Source organism: Aquarana catesbeiana, linkage group LG01, assembly GCF_042186555.1.
Source record: "Aquarana catesbeiana isolate 2022-GZ linkage group LG01, ASM4218655v1, whole genome shotgun sequence".
In the NCBI taxonomy this organism is placed as follows: Eukaryota; Metazoa; Chordata; class Amphibia; order Anura; family Ranidae; genus Aquarana; species Aquarana catesbeiana.
In genome coordinates, this window is record NC_133324.1 from 319466249 (window position 1) to 319479071 (window position 12823).

General features: G+C 48.2%; 2 protein-coding genes across 3 annotated transcripts in view; one reads left to right on the forward strand and one right to left on the reverse strand.

Moving 5' to 3' along the window:
• SLC8B1 (solute carrier family 8 member B1) overlaps positions 1-3805 on the reverse strand; it is a 127537-nt gene extending 123732 nt beyond the window's left edge. The window contains exon 1 of one of the 2 annotated variants that reach the window (XM_073630206.1): positions 3605-3805. The gene's annotated coding sequence lies outside the window, so the exon portion shown is untranslated. The remainder of the gene's footprint in view (positions 1-3604) is intronic. The other variant, XM_073630196.1, reaches the window with a different exon arrangement.
• Positions 3806-3932: 127 nt separating this feature from the next.
• Positions 3933-12823, forward strand: part of PLBD2 (phospholipase B domain containing 2) — a 38450-nt gene continuing 29559 nt past the window's right edge. The window contains exons 1-2 of the mRNA XM_073630220.1: positions 3933-4151; positions 8083-8176. Of these exons, the coding sequence (XP_073486321.1) occupies positions 3967-4151; positions 8083-8176 (279 nt within the window). The 5' untranslated portion in view covers positions 3933-3966. The remainder of the gene's footprint in view (positions 4152-8082; positions 8177-12823) is intronic.

Sequence of the window (12823 nt, forward strand, 5' to 3'; positions counted from 1 at the left end):
TTGAGATTCAGACCTTGGCCGGAAGAATTTTAATGACCAGACAATCTTGAATTGTAATTCAATACCCCTGCAATAGACCCCATCGGTCTCTAAGCAATAGACTCTATCTACAGGGCCATCTTTAAGGGAGGTCAAAAGGGGCAGCTGTCCTGGGCCCCATCATTGTTGTGGGGCCCAAAGCAACTGCCTCATACTTGCCAACTATCTCAGTTTAAATTCCTTTGTCTTGTAAAGTTTTAGTCCCCTGCTATGTCCCGATATCTCAGTGTGAAGTTCTGTTACTAATGCTGCCCAGCTCTGCCCTATTGCCATGTGCAGATGACTCACCTGCAGATCATGTGTTTACATGTAAATAACCTGCATTGATATGTAAATAGTGGCAGCATTAATATGTATTAATATGTAAATAGCGTCAGACCAGCGGCATTGATATGTGATTAGAGGCGGCATTCATATGTATATCATGTCCCCCTGAGGTCATATCCACCATCACTTCTGCTGACTGCTGCCCATTAGAGAGATAAAGGGCCATGCTTAAAAGTCCTGCCTACAACAGTGTTCATTAAGCCTTACATCAGCCTGTTCTGCAAAGGTAAGCAAATTGGAGGTGGAATCCTTTTTTAAAATAACATGGTGCCACAGCCCTGTGAATTTTGGTGCATGTGAATATGCACATCTCAGAAGATGCGTGAGGGTGTCATTAACAATTAATGGCACTGCTGTGTATCTGCTAAAGGGCAGCACAATTTTTTTTGGTGGTGTCAAGAAAGCGATTTTGCATGCATTCCAGACACACACTAATGTAAACGCAGGCTAAATGTCTCAGTTACACTGGTGGTCAGTGTAAATCTTCTCATTACATTGGGGCTTGGTGTACAATCCTTTCATTCACACTAGTGTGAAGGTCCCCCTTACATTGGTGATCAGTGTAAATCCCTTCTTACATTGGTGGTTACTGTGAATGCTCCTATTACATTAGTGGTCAGTGTAAATCCTCCTTACAATAGTGGTCAGTGTAAATCCCCATTACATTAGTGGTCAGTGTAAATCCCCATTACATTAGTGGTCAGTGTAAATCCCCATTACATTATTGGTCAGTGTAAATCCCCATTACATTATTGGTCAGTGTAAATCCCCATTACATTAGTAGTCAGTGTAAATCCCCATGACATTAGTGGTCAGTGTAAATCCTAATTACTTTGGTGGACAGTGTAGAAACTCCTCTTTATATTGGTAATCAGTAAAAGAAATCCAAACTTCCATTTGTAGTCGAATCCTCCCTTACACTGGTTGTCCATGTAGAAGCCTGCTTTAAATTGGTAGTGAGTGTAAATCCCCCTTTATTGGCTGCTGATGTAAAATACCCCATTACATTGGTGATCAGTGTACATTTCCCTTTACATTGGTGGTAAATTCAGAATTGCCCTTACATTGGTGGTCAGTGTAAATCCCCCCTAACATTGGTGGTCGGTGTAGAAGTGTCACCTTACATTGGTGGTCAGTTCAAATCTCCATTGGTGGTCAGTGTAAATTCCCCCTTACATGGAAATCATTGTATATTCCCCCTTACACTGGTAGTTGGTGTAAATGCTCTTATTACATTGGTGTCATTGTAGAAATCCCTCTTTATATTGGTGGGTGGTGTCAATCATGCCTCCAGCGATGCCTTTTCCAACAAGGGGTCTCTGCTCACAGCAGAAAGCTCTTCCCCTTCATGCTGTTGGCCGTCAGCTAACTTTCTCCTGCAGTTTCTGCCTCTTGTCCCAACATGGCATTTGTCTGCAGCAATGGGGGGGGGGGGGGGGGGGACTGCGGAGAGGATAGGCAGGCAATCCGCTGTGTTGGTATGGCAGCAAGTGCTCTGCCTAGGGCTGGACTGGGACAAAAATTTGGCCCTGGATTTCTTCCAGAGCGGCCCACTTTACTCCAAACACCTGGTGTTGGTGCTTCAATCATCACAGCACCAAGGTTGTTATGGTGTGAGGATTATTGAAGCGCATTTTTTTCTATTATAATATATGATGAAATAGTATAACTCACCCAAAATGCAGAATCAGTGGGAGCCCTGAGTGTGTCACTTGCCACTGTCTCCTGCCACCAGATGCAGCCTGTCACTTGCCACGTCACTTGTCAGCGGATGCAGCGTGTCACTTGCCACGTCACTTGCCAGTGGATGCAGCGTGTCACTTGCCACGTTACTTGTCAGCGGATGCAGCGTGTCACTTGCCATGTCACTTATCAACAGATGCAGCATGTCACTTGCCACGTCACTTGTCAGCGGATGCGTGTCACTTGCCACGTAACTTGTCAGAAGATGCAGCGTGTCACTTGCCACGTCATTTGCCAGCACATGCAGCTTGTCACTTGCCACGTCACTTGTCAGCAGATGCAGCTTGTCACTTGCCATGTCACTTGTCAGTGGATGCGTGTCACTTGCCACATCACTTGTCAGAAGATGGAGTGTGTCATTTGCCACGTCACTTGTCAGCGGATGCAGAGTGTCATGTGCCACGTCACTTGTCAGCGGATGCAGCGTGTCACTTGCCACGTCACTTGTCTGCAGATGCAGCTTGTCACTTGCCACGTCACTTGTCAGCGGATGCAGCTTGTCACTTGCCACATCACTTGTCAGCGGATCCAGCTTGTCACTTGCCACATCACTTGTCAGCGGATCCAGCTTGTCACTTGCCACGTCACTTGTCAGCGGATCCAGCTTGTCACTTGCCACGTCACTTGTCAGCAGATGCAGCTTGGCACTTGCCACGTCGCCTGCCACCGGGTTGAAGCGGGCCCCGTCAGGTAGGCTGTACAGGGCCCCATGATTTATAACAGCAGACCTGATGCCCACTGTCGTGCCGCGTGGCTGTCGTGTCGGGAGCAAGAAGGGACTCTGTGGACAGGGGAGGAGAGAGAGAGATACACAGCGCCCGCTCCTTATTTCACGGGGAGCGATCGGGCCAGTAGAGCACCGGTGTGTACTTCTACTTCCTGGCGACAGTGGAACGCACAATAAGGGCGGACGTGATGTCATCAGCCGGAAATGATGCAAGATGTGGGAGGCGACGCAGCCATCATTTCCAGCTGATGACATCACGTCCACCCCATTGTGCGTTCCACTGTCGCCAGGAAGTAGAAGTACACACCGGTGCTCTACTGGCCCGATCGCTCCCCATGAAATAAGCAGCGGAGCGGGCAGAACGGGCTGACTGGCGGGCAGGAGTTTGCCGCCCCTCTGAAAGTGCCACCCGGGACCCATGGTCCCACCGGGTGCCATGGTCGGGCCGGCCTTGACTGTAACCTCTGGCAACCAATCGCAATTACTACCTGATCTGATTCATTAAACTGATTTTGAGTCTAGCTGCTATTTATTGTATGTCTCAGAGCAGGTGGAGAGAAAAATCGCATGGAGGGGGGCCAAGAAAATGTTTGCCCAGGGTCCAATCAATATTAAAGACGGCCCTGCCTATCTGTCTCTATACAATAGAGCCAGTGAGTGTATACACTGCACCCTATGTGTCCCCCCCCTTCCCCCAGTGACCATACACTAATCACTGACAGATCTCAGGGCGTACGATGCCAGGCTCTTCATTCATTCATTCATTACCTGTACGATCTGTCTGCTCCTCTCTATAGTGTCTCATTCATCAATACCGCGGACTGTTGTTTACCACCCGCACCGATCAGCTGACTCAAGCACACCGGGTACACAAGGCTCCGCCCACTGCATGCTTTTACACGAAAGGGGCGGGGCCTCGCTTATAGACACCTCATTGAGCCTAACTCTGGGAAATGCTAGAAGGGGTGACAGTTCCGTGACACAATGCGGCCGTACGTGATGGTCATATCAGGCAGTCTGTGTTTGTTTTAATTATAAAGTCAACAGTCAGAATGAAAGGTTAATACAAGTCTCCGCCCTCACAGGTGTCAGCTGACTTCCCGCTGCACGTGATCTCCGCCTGCCGTCACATGACGAGAGAGATGGCCGCCTGCTGGGTGCTGTTGATGGTGCTAGTCTCCTCGGCCGTGAGGGCGCAGAGCTCGGAGGTGTCCGTCATTCTGAACCCGCTTACAGGGAACCTCACCACCGTGCCCGGGAGGAGGGGGGACGCTGTGGCCTGGGCTGCACTAACGGATACCATCGACGACAACGGGTGAGAGATCTGGTGGTGACAGGGGGATATGGAGGTCTGGTGGTGACAGGAGGAGATGGAGGTCTATTGGTGACAGGGGGAGATGGAGGTCTGGTGGTGACAGGAGGAGATGGAGGTCTATTGGTGACAGGGGGAGATGGAGGTCTATTGGTGACAGGGGGAGATGGAGGACTGATGGTGACAGGGGGAGATGGAGGTCTATTGGTGACAGGGGGAGATGGAGGACTGATGGTGACAGGGGGAGATGGAGGTCTATTGGTGACAGGGGGAGATGGAGGACTGATGGTGACAGGGGGAGATGGAGGTCTATTGGTGACAGCGGGAGATGGAAGTCTATTGGTGACAGCGGGAGATGGAAGTCTATTGGTGACAGCGGGAGATGGAAGTCTATTGGTGACAGCGGGAGATGGAAGTCTATTGGTGACAGCGGGAGATGGAAGTCTATTGGTGACAGCGGGAGATGGAGGTCTATTGGTGACAGCGGGAGATGGAGGTCTATTGGTGACAGCGGGAGATGGAGGTCTGGTGGTGACAGCGGGAGATGGAGGTCTGGTGGTGACAGCGGGAGATGGAGGTCTGGTGGTGACAGCGGGAGATGGAGGTCTGGTGGTGACAGGGGGAGATGGAGGTCTGGTGGTGACAGGGGGAGATGGAGGTCTGGTGGTGACAGGGGGAGATGGAGGTCTGGTGGTGACAGGGGGAGATGGAGGTCTGGTGGTGACAGGGGGAGATGGAGGTCTGGTGGTGACAGGGGGAGATGGAGGTCTGGTGGTGACAGGGGGAGATGGAGGTCTGGTGGAGGCAAGGCGGTGATGTGGAGGTGAGAGCTCATAACAGAGGAGATACAATAAGAAGCTTCCATAGTTTGTGACACCCCAAGGAGATGGAGCTCCCGCAGTTTGGGTGGTACCATGAGAAGCAGGTGGAGCTCCCATATTTGAAGGGATACTAGGAGGAGTAGGAGATGCCAAGCTTCACTGATGTCTGAGCATAGGTTTTACCCTGAAGTTTGTGTCCTTGGGTTTAGTAATACACCTACAATTTGAATAATCCTTGTTTCTTTAATGAATACTAATATTATGGTAACGATAAGTGAATATTTTAAAGCAGGTTTTTATTTTCCAAGGCAAATCCTATAGAAATGGAGTTACTCACCATTAAGGATGAACTCAGGTGTGTTCGCAACTAGCTTGTGCAGAGCCTGCCAGGAAGTCGGCACTGCACAGCGCTAATCACGGAGTGAGACATTCCTCGATCTCTGCAGCCGTGCATCGGGAAAATGTCTCGCTGCCTGTGATTAGCGCTGTGCAGTGCCGACTTCCTGGCGGGCTCTGCACAAGCTAGTTGCGAACATGCCTGAGCTCATCCTTCACATGAATAAAACAAGTTACTTGCTTGTCATCACTTCCCTCACCATGGAGTCAATTCCTCATTTCAGGACAAAATGTGGAACCATTCAGATATTTGGCTTCTAGCCTAGATGCAGCCAGATGCAAGAGCTATTAAAAATTACACACCACTGTTTTCCTTTCCTATCTCATCAATATAAGGTATGAAATCCTGAAGAGCACAACTGTAGACCGTCCAACTACTATGGTGTCCAAAACAACATAGTGATGTTGGCACAGTGATTCAAAGGAAGCCTGTCATAACTGGATCATAGAAGATGCCATTGCTGAACTCTCCTTTTGGGGAAGCTAGCTCGTTTGCTGTCATGTTCATGCTTTGGCTTCATTGCTGTCTTGAGTTACTGACCTGGAACAAGTGTAGAAATAAGGAGTAAACAGGGCCAAGGATAAATCCAAGGGAAAAAAAAACAAGCTTACTTACTGACCAGCCCGCAGACAACCAAATAACCTGTCTAACAGTATGCGTTTAAAAGCAGGGGTTTAGCCTGCACACATTTGCAGATGCATGCATAAGCCACAGAGCCTCGCCACGGACCCTGGTATCTGTGGTCCCTAACACTAACTTATAAGTGTCTCCACAGTGGCGTCGCATTTTTTTTTTTTTGTATCACTGTCGTAGAAATAAGGAGGCCTGACATTCATTTAAAGCATGGTTGTTTCTAGGACTGTGATTCAAAAGGACTTAAAGGGCTTGTTCAACTTTTCAGAAACACTTAAAAGATGAACTAATTCGCAGCACCCTCCAGTGCCTGCTGCTTGGACCACATATGCTCACCACCCATCGTTTGGAATACCTTGGGAGCGGGAGGGAGCGGTAATCACGTGACCACTGTCAGTGGTCACTTGATTGGAAGCTGATTCCACTGACTATTGATCTCGGCACGGACTGAACTGCCTGCAGCAGTACAGTCTCTGTGCTGTGAGTGTGCTCTCTGCGCTTAAAAAAAAAAAAAAAATGGGCACCCAGTGATGCATGTGTGGCATTTGAGTGTTAAAGCCTGCCCTTTTGCAGTTGCACATATGTCAGGTGGTCCTAAAGGGGTTAAAACATTATAGCACAGGCTGTGTAACAACATAAAGTAATGGCTAGCACAGATTGATGGCACTGGTCATATGGCTGCCCTGTCCATTGAGAGGATTCTTTTGAGGCTCCTTTCTTCCTGGAACAAAGATGCTTATTGGTCAGTGTGGACCCATGGCCAGTGCTGACCAGAGAGCACTCCCTATTATCCTATTCTGCTGTGTGTGTGTGTGTTTGTTTTTTTTGAGCCTGTAAAGCATTGCAACCACAATCAGCAGGTTATGAGTGTAATGCCAGGCTCCTGCAGACTGTCAATGTAGCTGGGGGGGGGGGGGGATCGGGGGAAGAGCAGGCAGATGAACGTGTTAGGATTCTTTTCACACAGGCGGTCTGCTTGGCGGACTCCGCTTTTCTCAGTGGGGGATCAATCCGCTGAGCAGGTGGATGACATGTCCGTCTCCGCGCTGAGATGGATCTGTCGAAGTCCTGCTCTCCTCTATGGGAGATCGGATAAAAACAGGCCCCCAGTCCATTCCAATCTGCCAGACTGATGGAAAATAGGGCCACCATAGGTCTTGATTTGGCGAACAGGATCGGATCGCAGCGGGTGTTAGTGGACATGTCACCGCTGACATCCGCCACTCCATAGAGGTGAATGGAGCGTTCGATCAAGTCCGCCTGAAAAACTGACAGGCGAGCCTTATTGGAAAGCCCGTGTGAAAGGGGCCTTACACCCTCCAGAGCAGCTAGCATTTTTTCAGAAGGAGACCAGCAATGGTAGTCCCTAAATGAGGAGCAATAGCTTTTAGCAAATACTTGTTAAAATGAAGGTGTACGATTTGAGCACAAGTAGCATTTGAGATGGAGATTGGAGGGGCAAATCTCAAAAAGCCCAAATCCAGCCAACTTTGTGCAGGGCAATTTTGTTTTTTTTTTCTCTAGAAAAGAGAAAAATTGCCCTGCACCAGTTAAAATAAAAAGGAGCTCTCCCTTTTATGATCACCCCTACTATGGCACTATCCCCCACAGACACACTGCTCAGTCATCAACTATTGGGTTGATGCATATCCATCTGACTGGTCCAATTTATCTGTTGCAGGAGTATAGAATACTGCCCCCTACCCCCAAGTAGTAGTATAACTACTATAGCATTGCACTGCCCAGGCAAACCATGTGTCATGGAACTAATTTCAGAACGTTTTCAACTATTGTATAGTAGAGCAGGCTTCTGTTGTGTCAGTGTCATTTGACTGTTGCAACGGACCACTTGTTTATACAATTCTAAAACCGTAACCGTACTTCAGATTTTTATGGCTGCCCCTGTCTTTTTTGTTGTAAAATACAAAGAAAAGTGTTTAATGTTCTTGTAAAACAAATTTATTTTTAGGAAGTCATACTTTTCTTTTGCTATTTAATAGGAAGTACTGTATAGAAAGGGAAACCATGCTGTTCCTCACTTGCTCATGTTGTACATGTGTGATATTGATGTACTCTATTCCAGGTGGGCTGTTCTAGAGGTGCAGAGCAATGACCAATATAATGACAGCATTCAGGCATATGCTGCAGGGGTGGCTGAAGCTGCAGTCTCTCAGCGGGTAAGTGTGCTTATCTATTTGCTGATATGTGCAAATTCCAGTGTTTTATCACAACCAGCCTTTTATCGCTCACTGTTGGTTTACGCATGGAAATGTAATCCTCAGATATTGGCCATGTGCGATTACTCACTCCAGTCAACATTAACTATTCTTACTCCAAAAGCAGCACATAGAATATGCAATCTTCTTTCCTTCTAGCACAGGCGGAAAGAAAATTGCTCGACACAGTCATTGTTGTTGGGGGAATCCCTCCTGCAGTGCTATTGTGTTCTGCAGGACACCATGATCGTTGTTTGGTGGTTATTGCATGAACAAAATCCAACAAGCTGATTGTACTGAAGTTGATTGATCAATGACAAGCGAGCACCCCCCCCCCCCACATGCGCCATCCCAAAGTACCTTGTCCCATGTTGATTGGTGCAAGGGCCTCTTCCCCACAACCCTGGCCAGTGGGAAAATAGGATTTTTTAAAACAGCTTACCTGTAAAATCCTTTTCTTTCGAAGGACATCACGGGACACAGAGCCACAGTAATTACTGATGGGTTATATAGGTATCACTGGTGATTGGACACTGGCACACCCTATCAGGAAGTTCAACCCCTATATAATCCCTCCCCCTTGCTCAGTTTTGTAGCCAAGCAATATAGTGTATTAGAAGAGGGGCGGGACCTCTGTGTCCCGTGATGTCCTTCGAAAGAAAAGGATTTTACAGGTAAGCTGTTTTAAAAAATCCTATTTTCTTTCTCGAACATCACAGGACACAGAGCCACAGTAATTACTGATGGGATGTCCCAGAGCAATGCTACCTGAGGGGGGGGAACCACGACCAAGTAGGGTGCAATCAGACCTGAGGACCCTGTACCGCTAACTGCAGCACACTACGCCCAAAGGCGATATCCTCATGCCTTCTCACATCCACCTGATAGAATCTGGTGAATGTATGAACTGAAGACCAGGTTGCGGCCTTGCAGATTTGAGCCATAGAGGCCTGGTGATGCACTGCCCAAGAAGCACCAATAGCCCTTGTGGAATGTGCCCTGATCTGAAACAGAGGAATCTTCTGTTTCAAACCGTGAGCTTGAATGATCAACTGTCGAATCCATTTAGAAATGGTAGCTTTTGACGCTGCCTGTCCTCTATTGGGACCCTCTGGCAGCACAAACAAAACATCCGTCTTGCGGATCTGAATAGTTGCCCCTAGATAGGCCTTAACTGCTCTTACTACATCCAACGAATGTAGAGATCTCTCTTCCGGAGAACAGGGATCTGGAAAAAAGGAAGGTAGAACAATGTCTTGGTTTAAATGAAAATCAGAAACCACCTTCGGTAAAAAACTAGGATGAGGGCGTAGTACCACTCTATCCTTGTGTATAATCAAATAAGGCTCCTTACAGGAAAGAGCTGCTAATTCTGATACTCTTCTAGCAGAAGAGATGGCCACCAGAAAAATTAATTTCCTTGTCAACAAGACCAAAGGAATCTGACTTATTGGTTCAAAAGGCTGTTTCTGTAACACAGCCAGGACCAAATTCAAGTCCCAGGGGTTTAGGGGCGCTTTAACCGGAGGATTAAGACGCATCACCCCCTGCATAAAGTTTCGGACCAAAGAATGCGAAGCAAGTGGCCGCTGAAATAATACTGATAAAGCAGAAACCTGGCCCTTGATGGTACTCAAGGCCAGCTTCATCTCTAATCCCATCTGTAGAAAATCAAGGATTCTACCTATGACATATTTCCTGGGATGCCAACCTCTGGATTCACACCATGTTATATAAGCCTTCCAGACTCTATGATAAATCATCCCGGAAGCTGGCTTCCTTGCATTAATCAAGGTAGATATGACAGGACCTGAGAGCCCACGACTCTTCAGAACGTGAGTCTCAATAGCCAAACCGTCAAATTTAGCATTTGTAAGGCAGGATGGAACACTGGACCTTGAGATAACAGGTCTGGGCGTACCGGTAGGGTCCACGGGGAACCCACCGTCATCCTTACTATTTCTGCATACCAAGTCCTTCTGGGCCAAGCGGGGGCCACCAGAAGTACCGACTTCCTTTCCTGCCTGATCCTGCGAAGGAGTCGTGGTAGTAGCAGAATAGGCGGGAATGCGTAAATCAGTGAGAACCGATGCCACGGAATCACCAACGCATCCGTCCCGCATGCAAGAGGATCTTTTGTCCTTGCCACAAATCTGTCTATCTTTTTGTTGAATCGGGATGCAAAGAGATCTACATCTGGAACCCCCCATCTTTGGCATATGGCCCAAAAGACGTCGGGATGCAGAGACCATTCCCCTGGAAATAACTGCTGGCGACTTAGATAGTCCGCCTGCCAATTTTCTATTCCCGGGATGAAAACTGCCGATATGCATGGCACATGCATCTCTGCCCAGACTAAGATTTGGTTCACCTCTTTTTGAGCAGCTCGGCTCCGGGTGCCTCCCTGATGATTGACATAAGCCACTGCTGTGGCATTGTCGGACTGGATCCTGACCGGACAACCCTGTAGCCTGATAGTCCAGGCTTTTAGAGCTAGATGTATCGCCCGGATCTCCAGAATGTTGATGGGTAAGGTCCTCTCTGTCTTGGACCATACCCCTTGGACCGCAGCCTGTTCCAGAACTGCTCCCCAACCTGACAGACTGGCATCTGTTGTTACCACCGTCCAGGTAACCGGTAGAAAGGATTTCCCCTTCTGCAGGTTTTCGGGTATGAGCCACCAATTGAGGCTCTGACGCACCGCATGCGACAGGTGCATCGGAAAGTCTAATGCCTGAACCTTCTTGTTCCAGGTCGACAGAATACTGTGTTGCAGCATTCTTGAGTGAAACTGAGCATAGGGAACTGCTTCGAATGAAGACACCATCTTCCCTAGTAGCCTCATACAAAGGCGGACTGAGGGACCCTTCTTGGTCCTTACTGTCAGAATCAGCTCTCTCAAAGCAGTGATCTTTGCCTGGGGTAGAAATATCTTCTCCTGGCTTGTATCTATAATCAGACCTAAATACTTCAGTCTTCTTACTGGTTTTAGGAAAGACTTTTCCAAGTTGAGGATCCAACCCAGGTGTTCTAGATACCCGACTGTGGTCCTCAAGTTTCCATTCAAAGAGGCTATCGACCGGTCTATCAAGAGCAGGTCGTCTAGGTATGCTATGACAGCTATACCCTGAGCCCTTAATCTGGCCAGAGGAGGAGCCAAGATCTTTGTGAACACTCGAGGTGCAGTGGCTATCCCGAAAGGCAGAGCCACAAACTGGAAATGGCGCCCTCCTACCTCGAAGCGCAGAAACTTCTGATGAGCAGGAAAAATGGGCACATGCAGATATGCATCTCTGATGTCTATTGATGCCAGAAATTCTCCTCCCTGCAGGGTGGGAACTACTGTTCGAATTGATTCCATGCGGAAGGATTGAATCCTTAGGAATCGGTTCAGATCCCTTAAGTCCAGAATGGGCCTGACAGCCCCATTTGGCTTTTGGACCGTAAAAAGGTTGGAATAGAAGCCCAATCCCTGGTCCTTTGCGGGAACTATCATAATGACCTCCTGCGACAAAAGTCGCTCTAACGCTAGAAGGAGCGACTGCTTCTTCTCTGGGAACATTTGATCTGAGGAACCGAGGAGAGGGGAATTCCTGAAACTCCAGCTTGTACCCTAAGGTTACCGTGGAGATTACCCATCTGTCCTGGAAGTCCTCCTGCCAGAGCTCTGAGAACTGTCGCAGTCTTCCCCCCCACTCGAGTGAGCGGGGGCGCCCCCTCATGCAGAGGTCTTAGTGTTTTGCCTAGTAGGCTTCTTTCCCCAGGACTTCTTTTGTCCCTGGGGTTGACTCTTGTCTCTGGACCCCGATGGAGGCGGCCGTCGAGACTGCCTGGAGGCTGAAGCCCCCGGCGCTGGGGAAAGAGTCCGTTTGAAAGAGGGACGCTTACTCTTCTTCTTGACAGGTAAGAGAGTGCTTTTTCCACAAGAGATTCTCTTGATCTAGTTATCCAAGTCCTCTCCAAACAACCTTGCACCACGAAATGGAAACCCAGCCAGTAGCTTCTTACATGGTGCTTCGGCTGACCAATTTTTCAACCATAGGATTCTACGTATATGCACCAACCCCAGTGAAAGACGGGAGGTTTGCACGATAGAATCTCTAATGGCGTCAACCACAAAGCATAAGGCCGCTGGAAGGTTAGCAAACCCCTGGGCCTGCTGTTCAGGTAATACTTTGATGACCTGCTTAACATGGTCTCTTAAGTATTGACAGACTCCAATCGCTGCTACTGCAGGTTGGGCCACTGATCCTGCTAAGGAGAAAACATCCTTCAATAGGGATTCCATCCTTTTATCTACAGGATCCCTGAGCATCTGAGCATTGTCTACAGGACAAGTCAGGCTATTATTTACGGAGGAAATGGCGGCATCAATAGCCGGTATTCCCCACATTTTAATAAACTTTTCTTCCATCGGATAAAGTGTTGAAAACTTTCTCGGCGGAAAAAAACGTTTGTCTGGGTGATCCCACTCAGAATAAATAAGCTTTTCAAGTAAAGTATGAACAGGAAAAGCATGTGCTGCTTGGAAAGGTTTCAGTGACCCCAAAGCAGAAGAGGATTCTTTAGCAGTTTCAGGTATGGGCAACTTAAATGTGGAGCGGACCA